The sequence below is a fragment of the Camelus bactrianus genome, chromosome 26, assembly GCF_048773025.1.
Source record: "Camelus bactrianus isolate YW-2024 breed Bactrian camel chromosome 26, ASM4877302v1, whole genome shotgun sequence".
NCBI classification, from domain to species: domain Eukaryota; kingdom Metazoa; phylum Chordata; class Mammalia; order Artiodactyla; family Camelidae; genus Camelus; species Camelus bactrianus.
The window spans coordinates 21157706-21177399 of NC_133564.1; the positions used below are offsets into that span (position 1 = coordinate 21157706).

General features: G+C 38.2%; 1 protein-coding gene and 1 pseudogene across 4 annotated transcripts in view; one reads left to right on the plus strand and one right to left on the minus strand.

Annotated features, from left to right (window-relative positions):
- Positions 1–19694, minus strand: part of TUSC3 (tumor suppressor candidate 3) — a 140034-nt gene that overhangs the window by 85998 nt on the left and 34342 nt on the right. For all 4 annotated transcript variants that reach the window (XM_074353607.1, XM_074353610.1, XM_074353608.1 and 1 more), the window contains exon 2: positions 14212–14381. In XM_074353607.1, coding sequence (XP_074209708.1) covers positions 14212–14381 — 170 coding nt within the window. The remainder of the gene's footprint in view (positions 1–14211; positions 14382–19694) is intronic.
- On the plus strand, positions 14752–18978 carry LOC105067731 (acyl-CoA-binding protein pseudogene; annotated as a pseudogene).

Below are 19694 nucleotides of genomic sequence, written 5' to 3' on the forward strand. Positions count from 1 at the left end.
TCAACATCTGTGTGTAGTGTCTTTTGGAACGATATAAGACGGGGATAATGTTGAATTTCTTTCCCTCGTAATGCTACAACCTCCCCCAGACCTACCAGAATCTACTAAACATGCATTCATTCACTCCCCGAATCTCTCTTAGTGCCAACAATGTGTCAGGTAATGAAGGAGGGAATAGTAAATGCAAGGGCCCTGATGTCAAGGAGAATACACTCTAGTGAGAAAAAGATGCCTCATACAAGTACACACCAAAATTCAGATAATTAGAAACACTCTGAAGAAAGTAAACAAGAAAACGTGGTAAGTAGTACCGAGGAGTCAAAGAGGATGAATTCATTTTGCCTTCAAATTCTGTATTCTCCATCATCCACTCTCTCCAGTTTCATTTCCCAACAATCAATTGTAGGTTCTATCCTCTGTTCCAAAGCCCTAAAGCGCTCCCCGCTGTCTACATCATGAAGACCACGGGCAGAATCACAGACCAGACCCACCAGACCCTGGCCCCAGCTCACATCTACGATCCATGTCCATACGAACGTACCATACGCTCAAAGGGTCTCTCTGTTTTGTGACGTCCTGTGTTCATTCTTTAAGCATTAAAGCATTAAGTCCTTTGCTTAAAGTGTCCTTCCTTCTTCCAAAAGCTTGCTCAAAAAAGCCTCTCCTTCAGAAGTCACTCCAAACCTCTATAATACTTCAGGCACCTGTCGGAAATAGAAATTCCCAGCTCCCAGGCACTGCTGTTTATTTTATGCATACACTTTTCCGTTTATGCACATTATGGTTATGCACGGACTGTTCAGTGGCTAGGACCTAGTCCAGAACAGGCATCTAACAAAGGTATGATGATGAATAATATACTTTCCTAAAGAGTCAGTATTATATATACACCCTAAAGCTAAGTAACAGCAAATCAGAGATTCTGAATTCTGAAAAGTCTCACTTGCTTAGTCAGATTTATGTCACAGGTTCATGTCTCTTTTAAGGCCAGTCTACTTCACTGTATTGGTGGTCTTAGGAAGAAAAAAAGAAACACCTCAGATCTATGTACTGTCAGAAATGTATGCTGTTTGTCAAAGGAATAGTGGTCTTGACTTGAAAGCTTATGAGTAAATAAACCATCACCTACCATCATGTCCCTAATGTCAACTTTCATATGCAGTATAGAACCTAGATCTTAATCATCAATGATATTTATTCAGCATTTTAATATGTGCTGCAATAAGGAAAAAGGATACCTCAGTCTCCACTTAAGAAGCTTATTAGAGAAAGGACTCTAATACATAAATAAGATCTATTTATTGAAAAAAAGAAAGCAGAATGTAGGTGCTACACAGCAGACTGGAGCAGCTGGACAAAGTGTGGATGTGAAAAAATGCAAAAAAGAATGGATGGACTAAAATAACAATAAGCGAGAAGACAGGAAGAGAGTACTAAGGTAACAGAAGCAAGATAAACAAAGACTGCCCAGTCTGGAATGTGTATTATGGGGTCTAATAACAGAATGCTGGTTTCATGTTAGAAAATAAGGAAAGAAGAGACTGGAAGCTCTCTTCCAGCAGAAAGAGAGTAAGATCCTGACTTTCTTCTGTAAACAGTAAAGAAGTACATGTGTTTTGAAAGAAGTGGATTATGCAAAATACTAATTAAGAAACCTGTATCTGGCAACAGTGTGTATAATACATTGAAGGAGGAAAAAATGTTTGCAAACCACTTACAATGTTACTATAATGGTCTAGTTGGGCAAATATGTGAGGCTATTAAAATAGCATATAAATGAAGATACGACCTGTTCCTTACATACTCTCCTTTCGAATCTAGAGCAGCAAAGCAACCAACCACGTCCTCGACACGTGCTGTGTCTAGTTAGGGACACATCTGGGTGGAATAAAGAATTCCAAGGGAGCCAAGCAAATTACATTTTTCTCAACACAAATACTTAGAAAAAATTTAATACTGACAAGGTAAATGGCAGCTTTCTTCTGTTGAGTGTAATTTAGTAGCAATAGGACAAGGAACAGATCTGTTTGTCACCAAAAATAATTCAAGGAACCTGAGAAAGACACATTTCAATGTTGATGTCTCTTGAGAGTATAAAAGACTCATTAGAAGGAACGTGCCCCAATAACTTAACTCCATTATCTCTTATCTCCCCATATTCTGACTTCCTCATGTTTAACAGGGGTAGAAGAATCCTGATGACAAAGAAATTCACTGGATTCTTGCATATGTTTACGTCAGCTGGGACTAACTAATGAGCAACGGCATCACTGGTGCTTATTAAAACCGTTCCACTTCACTGCCGTTTGAAATTGAAAGCTGAGAACTACAAACGCTCCAAGCGTTTACTGAATAACTCAAATAAGCACATTTCCAACACTGTTAGCTAAAAGAAAGTATTTAGTAGTTTATAGGAACATTAGATGCCTAACTTTATGAATGGACAGAATGCTGTGAATTTTTCTAATAGAGTCGCATGCAGCCTGAAGAGGGCAGTGAAGTTGCAGCAAAGCACCCAGGAAGGCTTAAGCAGTAACTGCAGGGCACAGTTCTGGGAAATCTGTCCTACTAAATTTTCTCAATTCTTTATTATGGAAACAAGAAAAAACATCACGTAATCCAAATGCTAAGACATTTTATATTGTAATCCTTTGTAAAGGGTTATATAAAACTAGAAAGGATTTTTAACTCATTTGTCATTGTGTATATTTCATATGGCTCCCAAGATGAATCTAACTTGTATCTCTAATGCCCTTGAAAGGATTTTTAAAGAAATACGGTTTCTCTTTTTAACGTTAATCAAATTTCCTATAAAGCAACCAATTCATATCAAAATTCCAATGTATGCCTTTTATGGTTACACATTTTGATGAATTATGCATATATAACTATATACTGCATTGTTATTCCAAAGTATGTCTTCATAAAACCTCAAATTAATCGAATTTCTATAGACAGTGATATAGAGAGAGAGATCTGGTGTGAGCAGAACCACCTATCATGGTGCTGATACCCTGGAAAAAAAGCTGGTAAACATCACCCTGCACAAAGATTCCAGCGGAGTGACTTCTCTCTGGATGTGTGCTGCATGTATTTGAAGACCTTACTCAATACCCTGAAATATATTAAATGGACCCAACGCCTCTGAAGAGGGAGGGTCATGCTCCCACTGAAACCTCAGGGGAGAACTCTTCCTAGCTTCTGGTGGTGGCCAATCCTTGGCATTCCTTGGCCCCCAAAAATCCAACATTAAGGCAAGAATATCTGCTATATATATTACTGTTTAACACTGTATTGGAGGTACTAGCCAACACAGTCAAGAAAAGACAAGGCAAAACTCTGCTTGCAGATGACACGACGGTAAACTCAGAAAACTCAGAGGCAGTAACAAACCTAACTGCAAAGAACAAAAGAATTCAGTAGTGTGGCATACACGAACCAACAGCCTCCCTGTACTCACAAAAATATGCAGTTAAAATATATAATAGAACATTCCAATAAAAAGATTACATAGAGCTAACAAGAAATAGGCAAAATATAAGTGAGAGGAATCTAACACTCTTAAAGGGCACAGAAGATGTACAAATGAAAATTCATCTTTAGTTCTATGGGTCGACACAACCTCATGCAGATGTCAGTTCTCCTCACACAGATATGTCAATATGCAACCCCAGCTAAGGTATCAACAAGCACTTTTCCGGAATGAAACAAACTGGCTGTAAAGCTCATCTGGGGAAATAAAAATGCAAGATCAACTTGAGAAATGAATGGAGACGAGCCCCACCAAATAACAAACTATAATAAAGCCTCTGGAATTCACACAATGTAATGCTGCTAAATATATGAAAGGTACATCAAACAATTAAAAACATGTACTCCAGTCCATATATCGAAATTTGGTGTATGATGAAGACAGCATCTCTAATCACTGGGGAAAAGATATACTTTTTAATAAGTAGTAGTGAAACAATTACATAGCTATTTGGGGAAAAAAGATCCTTATTTCTCACCATATACAAGAATATATTCCAAATGCAAAAAAAAAAAAAAAAAAAGAATGTAAGTCTAAGTATAAACATATATACAACGTAACCTTACAAAAATGAGGTAGCCTGAATATGTATAGCCCCCCAACATGTCCACATCCTAATTCCCAGGACCGGTAACTGTGTTACCTCGCATGGTAAAAAGGATGCTGTGGACATGGTAACTTAGGATCTGGGGGGGGGAGCACAGTATCCTAGGTTGTCGAGATGGACCCAATGTATCCAGTCTTCATAAGAGAGAGGCAGGGATGTCAGAGTCAGAGAGGAGGTGTGACGATGACAAGGTAGAAGTCAGAGAGAGAGAGATCTGAAGATGCTGTGCGGATGCCTTTGAAGACCGAAGATCAGGCCACAGGTCAAGGAACACAGGGAGCCCTAGAAGCCAGAAAGTCAAGGAAACAAATTCTCCCCTAAGAGCCTCCGGGAGCACCCTGACTTTAGCCCAGTGAAACTGATTCTGTACTTCTTGCCTCCAGCACTGTATGACAATATCCTGTGCTGTTTTAAGCCACTAAGTTTGTGACAATCTGTCACAGTAGTAATAGGAAACATACACGAACACTGTAAGGAAACTGGATATATCCTTTAGGAAATTGCTGTCCAACGGAAACATAGTGCAAGCCATGTATGTACTTTTTCGTGGCAGGCACGTGACAAGAATTAAAAAGCAACAAATTTTAATGTCTTTAATCCAATATATTCAAAATACTATTTCAATATGTCTCAATATAAAATTATCAATACAATATTATGCAGGGAGTTTTGTACTAAGTCTTCAAAATCCCCTGTAACTCAGGCATGGGACATCTCTGCCAACCACAATTCAAAATCCAGAAGCAACAAAATTGAAAAACTGATAAATTCAACTTCATTTAATATTAAAAAAGCCTTTTTCTTAATCAAAACAAAACACACAAAAACACCGTAAGCAAATTCAAAAGACAAATGACCAACTGGGAGAAAACATTTGCAACCTGTACCACACATAAAGGATAACTCTCTTTAACATATGAACAGCTACTGACAATTGAAGGTAAAAATTAAAAATGAACAAAAGATATTAACAGTTCACAGAAAAACATATACACATGACACTTAAACATGGATAGATGCTCAACTTCAGAAAAGATATAAAACGAAACTGCATTTCTCATCTATCATATTAGCATAAAGTTCAACAGCTCACCACATACTCTGTTTCAAGACTGGAAGAAACAGGCACTTTGACAGATGCTAGCGGGGGTGCAAAATGGCACAAGCCTTCTACATGGGACACCAACAATGTAACTACATATGCATTCACCCTGTAACCCAGCACCCTCATTTCTAGGAATTTACCCTGAAGATACATCCCCACAAATACAAAAAATATGCACAAAAATATTTGCTGTGGCATTTTTATAAAGTCAAAATACGTATCAGAAAAAAAATTAAATCTCCATCCACAAGAAACTGATGAAATAAACTACACAATATTCAGAATGGATAAACCAGATTCTAATGAATAATTACCAATAGGAGGTGGGAGGGAATGAGGCAAAGAGGACAGGGATCAGACTGACACTTCTAAAAGCGTCCACTTCTGTATTTCTCCAAGTTTACATATAAAGGTCTGTGTGTATATACACACATATACGCATGAGCATACAGATGTGTGTTTACAGAGAGCATGCTGGTGTTCTGCATAGTCAAAAGATAAATTAAACCAACAAGTGTAGCAAAGCAAACCCTAAAACTGAACACAGATGTTAACAAATGAATCTAACTGTACATCAAAATGAAAATACAACCAACAGAGAAAAGGATTAATTCAAGTAAGTTTTAAACATTATATTCTGAGGTAAAGTCTTCTTTTCTAAGGTTAAAAGAAGAAAGGGACTGCACAGAAATTAGGAAGTCTAGTTCACTATTTGTTTTCAGAGATCATACTGGTGGTGTAATTCTAAAACTATTTTACATGCACTGTAAGAGAGCAGTGAACAAATATATCAGGACTGCTGGGATTCAGCTTTTCATCTTGGCGAAAGGAGACAGTAGTGTGGGATGGGGAAATAAAGGAAGAACCTTGCAGTGTTAGCTTGGAATAGGAGATATCTAACTGAAAGCCCTAATTTATACACATACACACACTCACATTGAGCTCTGTCTGCTAAAAAGGGCTGAAAGCAATACCACCCCAGCAGTAAAGCGTGTCACTTGCCCAGTTCTTGCTTTCTAAATATCGTTTCCTACCAAAAGGACTAAGAGCTCCTTGACAAAAGTGCTTCTTGCAGTTCCATGACAGGGGAAGTATGAAGTAGGCTTAGATGTCTTGTAGAGTCAGAAAGGACACGGAAGTTGGTTTCCACTGGTCAAATTAAGGGCAACTTGCACAATGAAGAAGAATCATCATAGCAATGGATTAGTGAATAAAACCGGAATCTGCGCTGAGATACTCAAAATAAAAGGAAAAAGGGAAGGAGGATAAGCTCTCCCTTGTAGATGAATATCAACTCATTAATGTAGAAGTGATGATACAATGTTGAAAAATCACTTCACCACCACCAATATAACATCAAATTCAGGCAAAGATTATCAATGGATGTTACAATTGCTGGGTAAAAATGTACCAAGAAACAGGATAGTCACATGATCTCAAAGTATCCCCTCTCCTAACCCATTCACCTGCCCCAAACACTTATTACAAGGGAAACAAGACATACTTGCACAACAGAAAGATGTGGTGACCACCACCCTGATCAGGTGATCCATCTCTTCACTGGCTTTTGGATGAACTAACATTTTGTGCCTTCCAATACGCTACACTAAGGAGTCCACAAATAATCCCTACAGTGCTCCGGCCAAAAGCAAATCACTTAATCTGGTGAGGAACAAGCAGACAAACTCAGACTCTGGGACCCTATACAAGGATCTGGATTCTCCCCCCCCCCCCAAAAAAAAGAAAAGCAGCCAAGGTCAAAAGTGTATGAATGTTATAGATTAAAAGAAACTAGACAGGCACAATCAAATGCAACAGATGACCTTGGACAAGCTCCCAGACTGGGGTGGGGAGGTTATAAACGACATTTTGGAGACAAATGTTAAGATTGTATCATTAAAATAATGTAAATTCACTCATAAGTTATAACAGTATTCTGATAATGTCCTGTTTTCAAAAGATGCATACTGAATATTTAACAGTGATATTTCATGATGTCTACAAGCTGTAAGTACATTTGCTGGTATGGGACTCGTTTTTCACCTATATTTAGAGGAGAACAGGAACGGAGAAGAACAAGAGCATCTCTTATCACCCAGTCTGATACTTAAGTGGCAACCACTGCAGCCACCCAGTGACAGTGCACCCTGAGATTTCAGGAAGAAAAACAGGATGAGGCACTCTGTGCTTTGGATAGATGGGCCCCTAGATAGTTAGACGCACATCTCAGGAAGAATTTCAATGACCCCAGATTCCTGCATCTTCCCAATACACAGAAAGCACTAAAATCATTAACTTGAGGTATCTGTTCTTCGGGATTAGCAGTAATCTTTTGCCAAGTTGTGTACTTGACTGCATGTATCCCCACCCAGAAAAATCACATATAAACTGGCTCCTCCCCTACCTCTTCAGAGCAGTTCCTCGGGGTTGAGTGGCTATCTCCCAGCCTATAGTCCTCAGTAAGACCCTGAACAGAACTTAAAACTCAACGCTTATCTTGTACGTCTTTAAGTCCACGAGCAAAATCAAATGTGGCAAAATGTTAAAATTAGTCAATCTTGGTAAAGGGTACACTGGTGTCTTTGCACTACTGTTTCAATTTTCTGTAGGTCTGAAATTAAGATGGGTGACTAAAGCTGGACTTTATATACAAATAATACAGAACACAGAACACAGAACTCAGAGAAGGCTACAGTGTCACATAGATAGTGACAGTTCATTGAAAACATTGGTTTATTCATTCTAAAAGAGTTGGGATTATGCAATCTGAGGAAGAGACACCTAGGAAGAAATTTAATACAGTTAAGTTCAGTCATATACCTTCAACCTAAAAAGAAATTAAACCAGGTGGACCTCAGCAATAGCCCTAGAACAACATTTCTCTTACACTAGTCATGGATTCAACCAAGCCCGAAGCAGTTCTCATGTGTTAGCCAAGCCAGGCAAAGAATTCGTGTGAACGGCATGTGAGATGCCTTGTTCAGGTGGCCAGGCACATTAGAAACACTTAGGAATTAAGGCCACAGGGAAACATCATCTAAGGACTAGAGGCAACGATACGGGCTGTGGTCCCAAAGCCATTTAGAAAGTGCTTACAAGTGCATTAAGAGATGTACAAGAGGGATTTTATCTGTACACGATTCTCACCCGATGTGCTCACTTTAGAGTCAATCTCCTAAGAGATGTGAGTTCACGGTAATAAGACAAAAGGCTGTGGAGCTCTTTTCCACCTGGTGTTGGCCAGCCACCGCCCACCCACCGGTCCCTGTTCTGAGATGCTACTCTGAATGAAAGCACTTCATGATCTGATGAGTTTAAGAAACGCTGGCTGATGGATCCTTGCCCTAAAAGATGAATAATCTTAGCTGGGAATGCAAAAGCAAAAATGCAAATTCCAGTTCACAGAGGAAAAGCACTGAGGGATATGCGCACTTAGGGAAAGCATTAAACTTCCTAGCTCTGGAGTCACAAATCCCAACCCTGACAGGTGTTAGTTAGCTATGTGACTTTGGATAAAGTATAGAACCTCTTAGCTTTGATGTTCTCATCCACAAAATGGATTGGGGGGGGGGTATAGATCAAGTGGAAGAGCACATGCTCAGCACCCAAGAGGTCCTGGGTTCCATCCCCAGTACCCTCATTACCTCCCCCTCATAAAACAAACAAAAAAATACAAAATGGATTTTTTTTTCCAGACCTGCCTTTTTGAGTAGTGAGAATGACATGAGACATTATATATATAAATGACTTAACATAGGACCACCCAAATAGTTTACACATAGTAAATAATAATTTTATTTAATTAGAGAAGGATGTTAGCTAGTTAACACCTAATGTATCCATGTAATAATTTATTCACTCTCCTCTTTAGAATACCTTTGTAATTACTATTTTTCCATTTATTTGAAGTCCAACAATATGTTAATTTCCAGCACATTACCAACCTTTGATTCTGTGTGCACTCTGCTGGGTTCTACAAGTACTTTTTTCTTTTCCTTCACCTGGATTTTTTTTTTCTTGTATGTATCGATCTACAGTTGATCTACAGTAATAACTTTAGAAGAGGATCTTTTGTTCTTAGGATTTTTAGTGCCTTCTGGAAGAGGTGAGTAACTCTGTGGTAGCACGCATCTTAAAAGACTTGGCAATTACGGGGAATATTCCTTATCGTACAATTTGACAGAGGAAGTTTGGAGTTATCACTTACGGGAGGTGAGAACTGTACTGAGTAGTCTTAATTAACAACTCTATTTGGCAAAGGAGTTTGATGTTAGCACTGAGGAAGGTGAGAATTGAATTCTGAAATTTGTGAATAAACTGACTGTGAAAGAAGAGCAGAGCGACTGGCTAAGAGAAGAGGGCTTACAAGGAAGCCAACAGCTCATTCGCCAGCCTTTCGGCAAAGAAAAGCAACTGGAGAATCTGAGTTAGCTCTAGAAGAAAATTTCACTTTTTCTTAAAGAAAAAAAGCAGAGAAGTCTCACAAAGGAAATCTTTTAAAATTATAGCTATGAACTTTTCAATGATTCTACAGGATTATAAAAAATTACAGCAGTTTTGTAGAAATGGTTCAAAATTACATTGACACAGAAGGACCAAGGAGAATTTAATTCATGTTTTAAAAAAATGGCTGCTGGTGACAGGGTGCCTTTCGCAGTGAATCTACAACTCCCTCTGGGGCTTAATATGGGACACAATTTGAATACTGTTCCTTTAAAACTTTTCTGAGAACTCCTCTTTACCCATTCATCTTCGTTGTCACCTTGAGATCTCTGATTCACTCTGCCCACGATCATATGGCTCACAGTCTCTCTTGGCTCAGTGACAGCAGATCTCAGACCACTGCTCAACCACTATTATTTAACAGATCCTCCATTTACATTTGTATTATTCTACAATATAAACGTATCATCCTCGTCCAACAAACTCTAAGGCATCCCTCTTGCAGCTCACTTAATTTTTTCCCTCTCCTGTTACACTAACATCCTGAGTGATTTCAGCACCCTTCCCTCAAGTTTCCCTGTAACATCAGCGATCAGCCACACTAGACTTTGGCATTTTACTTATTTATTAAATAAGTCCTTTATAACCACTTCCTAATTTTCAACCCATCATCCTTTTACACAAAACCTGTACTTCACTCTTGTGAAAATCTAAGCTTAGTTGTATCACACATAGTTTATCAACCGTCCCCTGGCTTCTCTGACCCCTATCCAACTTTGCACCCACAGTTACACATTTCAAATATACTCTCACAAATACACTCTCACTACCATTCTCACGATATTCACCTAAGCCACTTCGCAGAATACAAGAAAACATGTCAACCCCTACGGAGGGTGTTCTTGCTCCTAAATTGCTGAATGTTGGGGAAGAAAATCATCTAATTCTACAAATTCTCCACTAAAAATCTGGGTATTCTAGTTTCATAAAGGATCCTTGTCAATGCTATACAGTCACCCAATCAGTCAAGCCCCCCCATTCCCACTGTTCCTCAATGAAATTAAGTTTTTTAAAAGCTGTCAATCATGAACCTGCTTATCTCCCCTTTCTCTATATTGGCCGCACGCTAGGCTTCCCTAGACCATGTTTTTAAAAATGTCAATGTGTTGGCCCCACCCCAAAACAATGAAATCAGAGTCTGGGTCTGGGAACACTTTTCATTTGCCTCTAAACCTTCACCTGCTCTTTCTTTCTTCTCTAATAACTTCACCCTCATCTTGATCCATGAATTATCTTAACTTTTTCTCTTGTAAATGTAAAACTATTCTAAAATTTGAAAGTTTATTACAAAATAGGCTGTAATAAATAAGCAAATAAAAATTATTTTGAGCATCATTAAAAAACTGAGGGTCCATATTTAAGCATTTAGCAACAGAATGTGTTAAGTAAACTATTACCTAAAGGATATACCGTTTAATTGTATGTTGTGGTTTATGTTGTCAAAATACAATTATATAACTGAAATGAATACCGGGATAATAAAGTTCTTTCTAGATAATAGTTGCAGAAAAACATAATAATCAATTTAATAGATTTCATCATAATAGTGGTGAATATAGGAAATCAGTATGTTCAATTCTTAGAAGCAAAGAAATGATTTCCCTAAGATATACATGGTATTGTAGGATGCCAGAAGACAGCTTGTATTTGTGTGGAATCTGAACTGTTACACCAAATGCCAACTAAAGAGTATTTCTGCAGGGCTTTTCAGCATCCCTTGGATAAACATAAACATACCCAGTCCTTTGGCGCGAGCCCGATTCTGACAAATGTTAATGCCCACTTAAGTAAGGCCCTCAAGTTGACAGGAGGGGACTCAATCACCTGAAGTGCTGATTTTCAAAATACTCTGCTCACCACCTTTTCTACCTGCTTTGAGCTAGGCCCCAACAGACACTTATTATTAGCCCGTGATGAGATCTTTCATGAAAATTTCAGAAAACTGAAATTCCCTTTCTGCAAGCTAGTCTAAGAGAAACTGTTTTATTTTTTCATTGGCCCATGTTACTAATAATTTTGGAGTCCAGTAAAGTTCAAAATGATTTTAGAAATCTACATAAAGCCTACAGATGATTATACAATGTGAAGACTTTAAATGTGGAGCCACCACATAAAAAGTATTTGTTCTTGAAAAGAAAAACTGTTCAGCCAAGAAGAAACAGACAGCCAGAATTGTCCTTAACCCCTGAGGAAATGGAATATGTAATTTATCAAGAAGGTTTCACTGGAGAATTCTATCAAACATTTCAAGAAGAATTAACACGATTTCTAAAATCATGTAATTTCACACACTCTTCTAGAAAATAAATGAGGAGAGAACATTTCCCAGTACATTTTATGAGGTCAGTATGACCATGATGCCAAAACTAGACAAGGACAGTATAAATAATGAAAAATATAGATCAAAATCTGACATGAACTTAGACACAAAATTCTTCAACAAAATATTAGCTAACAGAATTCCATAATACATAAAAAGAATACACTGCAATCAAGTGGGATTTATTCCAAAATGCAAGGCTGATTCAACACTGAAACTCAATATAATCTACAATATCAACAGCCTAAAGAAAACTCGTACGCCACTGACTGCCCCCAAATCTGACAAAATCCAACACCCATTCATGATAAAACGTCCCAGTAAACTAGTAAAGAACTTCCTCACCCTGATAAAGAACATCTATGAAAACCTTACAGCTAATTTCATACTTAGTGATGAAAGACTGAATTTTTTTCTCCCAAAGAGCAGATCGAAATGTAAAACATAAAACTATAAACTTTTAAAAAACAGAGAAAAAAACAAAACCTTTTGATTGAGGGCTAGGCAAAAAAGAGATCAATCTGATAACCAAAGTAAGATCTGTAAAAGGGGAAACAGATAAACTGGACTCACTATATTAAAATCTGCACAAGATTCTGTCATGAGGATGAAAAGACAAGCCATAGACTAGGAGAAAGTATTTAAAAACCACATATCTGACAGAGAACTATCTACAATATATATAAAGAACTCTCAAAACTCAGTAAAGAAAATTTCAATTAGAAATAGGCAAAAGGCATGAAAAGATACTTCACTAAACAGGTGACACACATGTGACAAAAAAGCACAGGAAAAGATGTTCAACGCCATTACATTAGGGAAATGCAAAATAAAACCACAATGAGCTATTACTGCATACCCATGGAATGGCTAAAATAAAACGGTGACAACGCCGATGCTGGTTCGGATATGGACAAACTAGGTCCTTCATACACTGCTGGTGGGAATGTAAAACGACACAGCCGCTCGGCAAAACATTCTGTCAGTTTCTGATAAACATGCAACTACCATGCAACAGAGCCATCACACTCTCTGGCCATTTATCCCAGAGAAATGGAAATTTACATTCCTATGAACACGTGCACAAGAATACTCGTAACAGCTCAAAACTAGAAACAACTCAGCTGTCTTTCACCAGATGGATGCTTAAACAAACTGCTGTATGTCCATACCATAGGATGTTACTGAGTAATAAAAAGAAGGAAGTGTTGCTAAATGCAGTAACTTGGATGGATTTTGAAGGAACTATGATAAGTAAAAAAGCCAAACCCCATAGGTCATACACTGTATGATTCCACTTACAAAACAGTTTTGAAGTGATTAAATGACAGAAATGGAGAATAAATTCAGGGGGTGGGGAGACGGGGTGGGAGTGGCCATAAAGGGCGACAGGAGGGATTCTTCCTGTGAGGTAAGTGTTCTGTGTCTTGACTGTTATCAGTACCAACACCCTGCTTGTCAAACTGTGCCATAGCTTTGCAAGATGTTAGCTACCACTGGGGGTCACTGAGTAAAAGGTATACAGGATTCTTCTGTGTTAGTTCTTACAGTTGCATGTGAAACTACAATTATCTCAAAATAAAAATGTTTACTTTAAAAAGAGCATTGTCCCATAGATATTATATTTATACTTGTCCAAAGTTCTCTTCAGTATGTTCCCACTGAAAAATATTTCATTCATTTCAAATTGTTTACTTCTGTGTCACAGAAAGAAATTTCTAATCATTAGAGGTATTGAAAGATAAATGGAGTTCCTCAAGTGAGTGTGTCCTCTCTATTAAACTACTCACATATAGTATGTTAAGGGGTCTTTGCCCGTAAGATAGAAGTAAGTGACCTACAAGGCAATATTTGAACCAAATTCTATAACCTATGTACCTTTATACAGGACATAAAGATAGCAAATCTGTCTTACAATTACATGTAGACTGGTCAGTAAGTATCTTATACAATAAAAAAAAAAATTAGCCTATCAAAGTCATTTCCTAGAACACACTGACTTTGAGTCTATGTTTAAACGCACACAGGTATAGTTGACCACCATACTGAACAGACGCTTCATTCGATGACACACTTTCATCTCAGCTGTAATAAATATAAAAGCAGACAGTAATAGCTTTCAGCTGCTTAAATACACACATTACCTGCACACAGAGCACTGCCGCTGAGGCTGAAGAGCAGTGAACATAACGATCATCGAGTAGTTTCGAGGTGGCGCCTTGATAAATTTTCGGAATTTGTCACCATTCATTCGGAAGATGGAGCGCCTGGAACTCCATTCCATCAGCTGTTCTACTTTTTCGGTCAAAAGATTCTGCAATTAAGCACAGGAATTTAAATTTACACAGGGTTAAAGTCTTTCAGTTTGAACTTCATGTAAAAAAAAAAATTATACGGTTATTTTTTACCTAAATTCAATTTCTGTGAAAAGTTCTTGTTTTGGTGACTTTCATTGTTAATTGACCACATATGCATAAAATATTTCATTTATTTTTCCTAACGATTGCGAAAGTTTACAGAACAGATATCAAAAGTAAAACAGACTTTCACTTCCAGGAAGATGGACTACATAGGCTTTTCCCTAATCCCCCACTAAATATGTAAAAACTCTGGTCATTATGTGAAAAACTCCACTGAAACGTGGAGAGAAGGAGGAAGACTGGCGAGGGTCCCCAAAATGAAGAATGACATGGCGGCGAGTTCCCTGCGTTCCCTTCTGCCCCACCTACCCCAGACTGGGTGCTAGAGAAGCTGGCAATCCAAGACCACCAACGGACACAGAGCCAACAGAGCCGCAAGAAAAGCCGGCTCTCTCAACCCAAAGAACAAAAAGGGGCAAGCCGGTAAGAAAGAAAAAGAACTGCTGTCCTCTGGCCAAACACCGCAGGAAAAACCCTGCCCTCCACCGCCTCCCGGCTAGCAGTGGCAGAACGGGGGCCTCCACACAACATGGGGAGTCTCACAGACAACCAAAGCTGAGTGGGGACAGTTAGGCACCAAAGAGCACTGCCATGATTCTATTTATGTTAAGTCAAAAATAGGGAAAAAAAATCTACTTGCTGAAAGTCAGGACAGTGGCGACCTGGAGCAGGCAGGGGGATGGCAGGAGGCACAGAGACCGCGGGATGGTACCAATGGAGCCGGGGGCCAGGGTAACACTCTGTTCCAGGGTGGAGGGGACAGTGAAAGTAATACTCCAGCTTGCACAGAGAATGCTCTTTGTCTTTAGGTCATTCATTTTACCTGAAACAGTCTGAGAAATTTAAAAAAAAAAAAAACAAAAAACAAAACTTCTGTGGGGTTGTATTCCTGAGAAATTTGTGGGCCTTGGAAAAGCAGGCAAGCCTTAGTGGTCAGGGGAGAAAGGCTTGAATTTGACATCTAAGAAGGGCTTAGGGAGAGGTGTAACTTCTTTCCCCTCTTCTCAAGCAGCAGAGTGAGTGGCTCCTCGTGAATCTCTCTCTCATAGAGACAGGGCTTGTATGCAAGGAGGGCAGAGCGCAGAATGGTGCAGCTGCTGTGGAAAACAGTATGGAGGTCCCTCATAAAATCAAAAGCAAAGCTACCATCTGATCTGGCAATCCCACCTCTGGGTATGTAGCCAAAAGGACTGAAGTCAGAATCTCAAAGAGATATCTACACCCCCACGTCCACTGCAAATACGCAGCTTTTCTATGCACTTAAAATTATTTCAAAAGGAAAAGAAAAACAAAAGCATATACTATAAAAATACATTATTTCCCTAAATTTTTTAATGTGCTCAAGTTTTACCTACTGGTCAGTCTACGGTGGGATTAAAGCTTTTGTGCCGTACGTTCAGAGAGAAGATTATAGTTCAGTGTTGCTTCATACTGATGTAGTCTCAAAATGAGTAATTACTTTTAATTTTTGAAAGTATTGTGATCAGGGTCATGATGGTGAGAAAAATACGGCCATCAGGCAAAACTCTCAGATCAACAGCTTTTGATGGGCTGGCTGGGAAATCCTCGGGCTGATACTTGAAGCATGCCCTAAAGAAATTCACAGTCCCTAAAAAACACGTGTTTATGTATGAGCAGGCAGCCCCTAGTTCAAAAAATACTGAGTATTTATTGTGCGTTAAGGCACAGAAGTAGAACCTGAGAATGTAAGAGTAAATATAATACAGTCCCTGCCTTCACTAACCTTATAGAATGCTATTTCTCAAATTTTAATACTGTACTATCCCCTTTAAAAAAGAAACTCTTGTGGTCCCTTCTCCCAGGTGTCTTAGTTATTTTTTATTATAATGTTATTCCAGTATGTAGAAATGTAACAGCAATAAACTTCTTATGTTTCTATATCACATAACTAAAACAAATTTAAAACTACTTACAAAGGTAATGTCAAAACCTATTCACAGAATCAGATATGAATTTAATATGATAAATGATGATGTTTAGTGAAAACTCAAATGGCACTTATTACTTGAAAACAGCACTGTCAGTGAAGGCACATGGCTTTGATTTTAATACTAATTGTGCAATGATTATTTTTGCCACTTGATGAGATAATTTCGCTATAAAGGAAAATGAAAGCCGAATCATAAAAGCTTTAAAAAAAGAAAGGCTAAGCCAAGAAGATATGGAAACATCCTTAGTGTCTGTCAACAGATGAATGGATTAAAAAAAAAAAAGTGGAATATTATTTGGCCTTAAAGAAGGAAATCGTGCCATTTGCAACAACATGAATGAACCTGGAGGACATTATGCTAAGTGAAATAACCAGATACAGAAAGATAAATACTGAATGATGTTAGTTATGTGTGAAATCTAAAGAAGAAGAAGGGAAAAAAGTCAAACTTGTAGTAACAGAAAGTAGAACGGTGGTTACTGAGTCACTAAACTTACTGTGATAATCGTTTCATAATATATGTGAGTCATATCATTATGCCATCCACCTTAAACTTATATAGTACTGTATGTCAATTACACATCAATAAAACTAGAATATAAAGATATGAACATACATGTCATATGCAAATTTCTAGTTTAAACTGTATGTATTATTTGTAAACTTCTAAAATATGAATTAATCACTGTTAAAAGGCAAGAAAGAACAGAATTCTATTTCTTTTGAAATTCACCTCCAAACCTATTCCAATCCTACACTAGATTATCTACTTTTATTCTACTCTCCACCCATAAGAAGCAAAATGATCAGTTTTCATATTTCTTGCCTTAAGCACTTTTCCCTTTAAAGCCAGCAATCAACAGGCTGACGCACCTGTTACACCATCTCTGAATTCTCTCATCTGTGCACACTAGCAAAACACAAGGAAACATTAGAAGATATACAAGTCTGGGTTAAGTACGTAAACAACCTTAATAAACAAACGAAAAAAATAAAACCTATGTAAGCCAAATGAAAACCTTTGCCTTCCCACCTCACTAATGTCAATGTATCATCACAATGACAACCACTTCCATCACAGTGATCACAACAATTAAGTTTGTTTTTAAAATGGAGCCTCATATGATGGTATGGGTGATGATGCTACTACAAGTCAAAGAAAAGGAATAAATACTTAAGGAGTACTTCCAATGTGTCAGGTACCAGTCAAGGTATGTCCCATTTTATAATATGTCAGGGGCTGTACCAATAATCCCATTCTACAGAGAAAAAAAATTCAGGCTCAGAGAACCTGATTCACTCAAGATCATAAGTACTTAAATAGGGATTCAAACTCGGCCTTTCTATTGTTAATACGTACGCTGTTTTCCCTGTGTAACAGGGACAGGTGTGTAGGTGCACGTGTGTTACACATGTATATATGTTTGTATATTACAAATACGTATTTTGTATTATACACATACACGTATGCACTCTTTAAAAAAAACTTGGAGGCCATTTAAACAAAGATAGACTTATCGACCCAGTGAGGCAGTTTATTATAAAAGTCGCTCAATTTCATTCCCTGACTAGACCTAGAAAGTAATTCTTTGCAAGCATATATCACGTGTGCCAAACCTAGGTAATATGGTAATATGCAGTTAACAAGTTAATATGAAGGCCCCAGTTGCTTAAAAGTTTTAATATAAAAAAAATGTATTTTAAAAAAGCCAACATGCAAACACCACACTATAAGAACACAATGGCAAAAATACTATTAAAAGTGAATTTAGAACACACGATTAAAGAGAGTCGGGTATTAGATTCTCTAGTTAGGAAATAATGTGCAGAAGAGATCAATCTGATGAGCTGCACTTCTGTGCTATCAAAACCCATTGAGATGAAATTAGAAACTGCAATTCTAACCCAAGGAAACTGTTTCACATACAAACGATTATGTACCACATGCCCTTGGCAAAGGAGAATCTGGTAATTCACAAATTACTAGGTCACGTCCAAAACAATTTACAATTTGTGGAAGCACGATTTTAAATTTAAATGTCATCAAAACCTAAATGGCTATTAACTGGTGAACGGATAGACAAAATGCGTTATCTCCATACAATGGAATTCTACTGGGAAATAAAAAGGAACAAAGTACGGATAAACGCTACAACATGGACAACCTCAAAAACACCATAAACTCACAAGAAGCCAGATACACAAGACCACACGTTGCATAATTCCATTTATATGAAATGTCTAGAAAAGGCAAATGCATAGAGATAGAAAGTAGGTAAGCTGCACCCCTGCTGCCATCTCTCAGGCTGAGTTTGAGAAGGCTGCCGAGCAAGGTAAGCACCTGAAGACCAGGCTGTTTATCCACAGCCACTACAAACCAGTGACCGTGGGTCACACAGATACAGAATGGCCTGGGATGCTGGACATCAAAGGCAAGGCCCAGTGGGACGCCTGGAATGAGCTGAAAGGGGCTCCAAGGAAGATGCCATGAAAGCTTATGTCGACACGTAGAAGAACTGAAGGAAAAGTACGGAATGTAAGGGAGTGGATTTGACTGCCAGCCCTGTATTTCATCTAAACTAACACAATGCCTCGTTCTTCTAATACTGTGGGTGAAGTCAATAAACAGCTACTTAACCCAGCTGCTCAACACAGTCCAAGATGACACTCTACCAGATTAGGGGCTGAAATGGTTACTGACCCTGGCTGACCCCAGTTCTTTGTTTCTTTGTTTTATCAGAGTGTCACTGAAGCTTTATTCACAGGTGTGGCCTGGGGATAGGAACAGAGATTAACAGGTATGAGGATCTTAACTGGAGGGACGAAATGTTCTAAAACTGATTTATGGTGAAGATTTTACCACTTGGGAACTGAAAATCACTGAATTGTACATTTGAAATGGGTAAATTTTATGATATGTAAAATATATCTAAATAAAAACATTTAAAAAATTTTAAAGTTATGGGGCAGGGAAGCTAGTAGGGCATAAAGGGGCATCCCACTTCCTAATGAGACAGCCTGGTTCCACGCTCAGCACCCACTTCTCAACCCGTCCGCACATACTCACTGCCTCCAGGAGGTGATAAAAAATAAAATTAATGAAAATAACATGTGTTGGAATGTAACGCACCAAAAATGCATAGTTCCCCCAGGAAACATGATTTTGGTACTAAGTAACTGAGGATCTCCAAGGTCTCGGGAAATATGGTAACACAGCAGACATAATAGACAAGAGTAAAGATTCAGCACCTGAAAA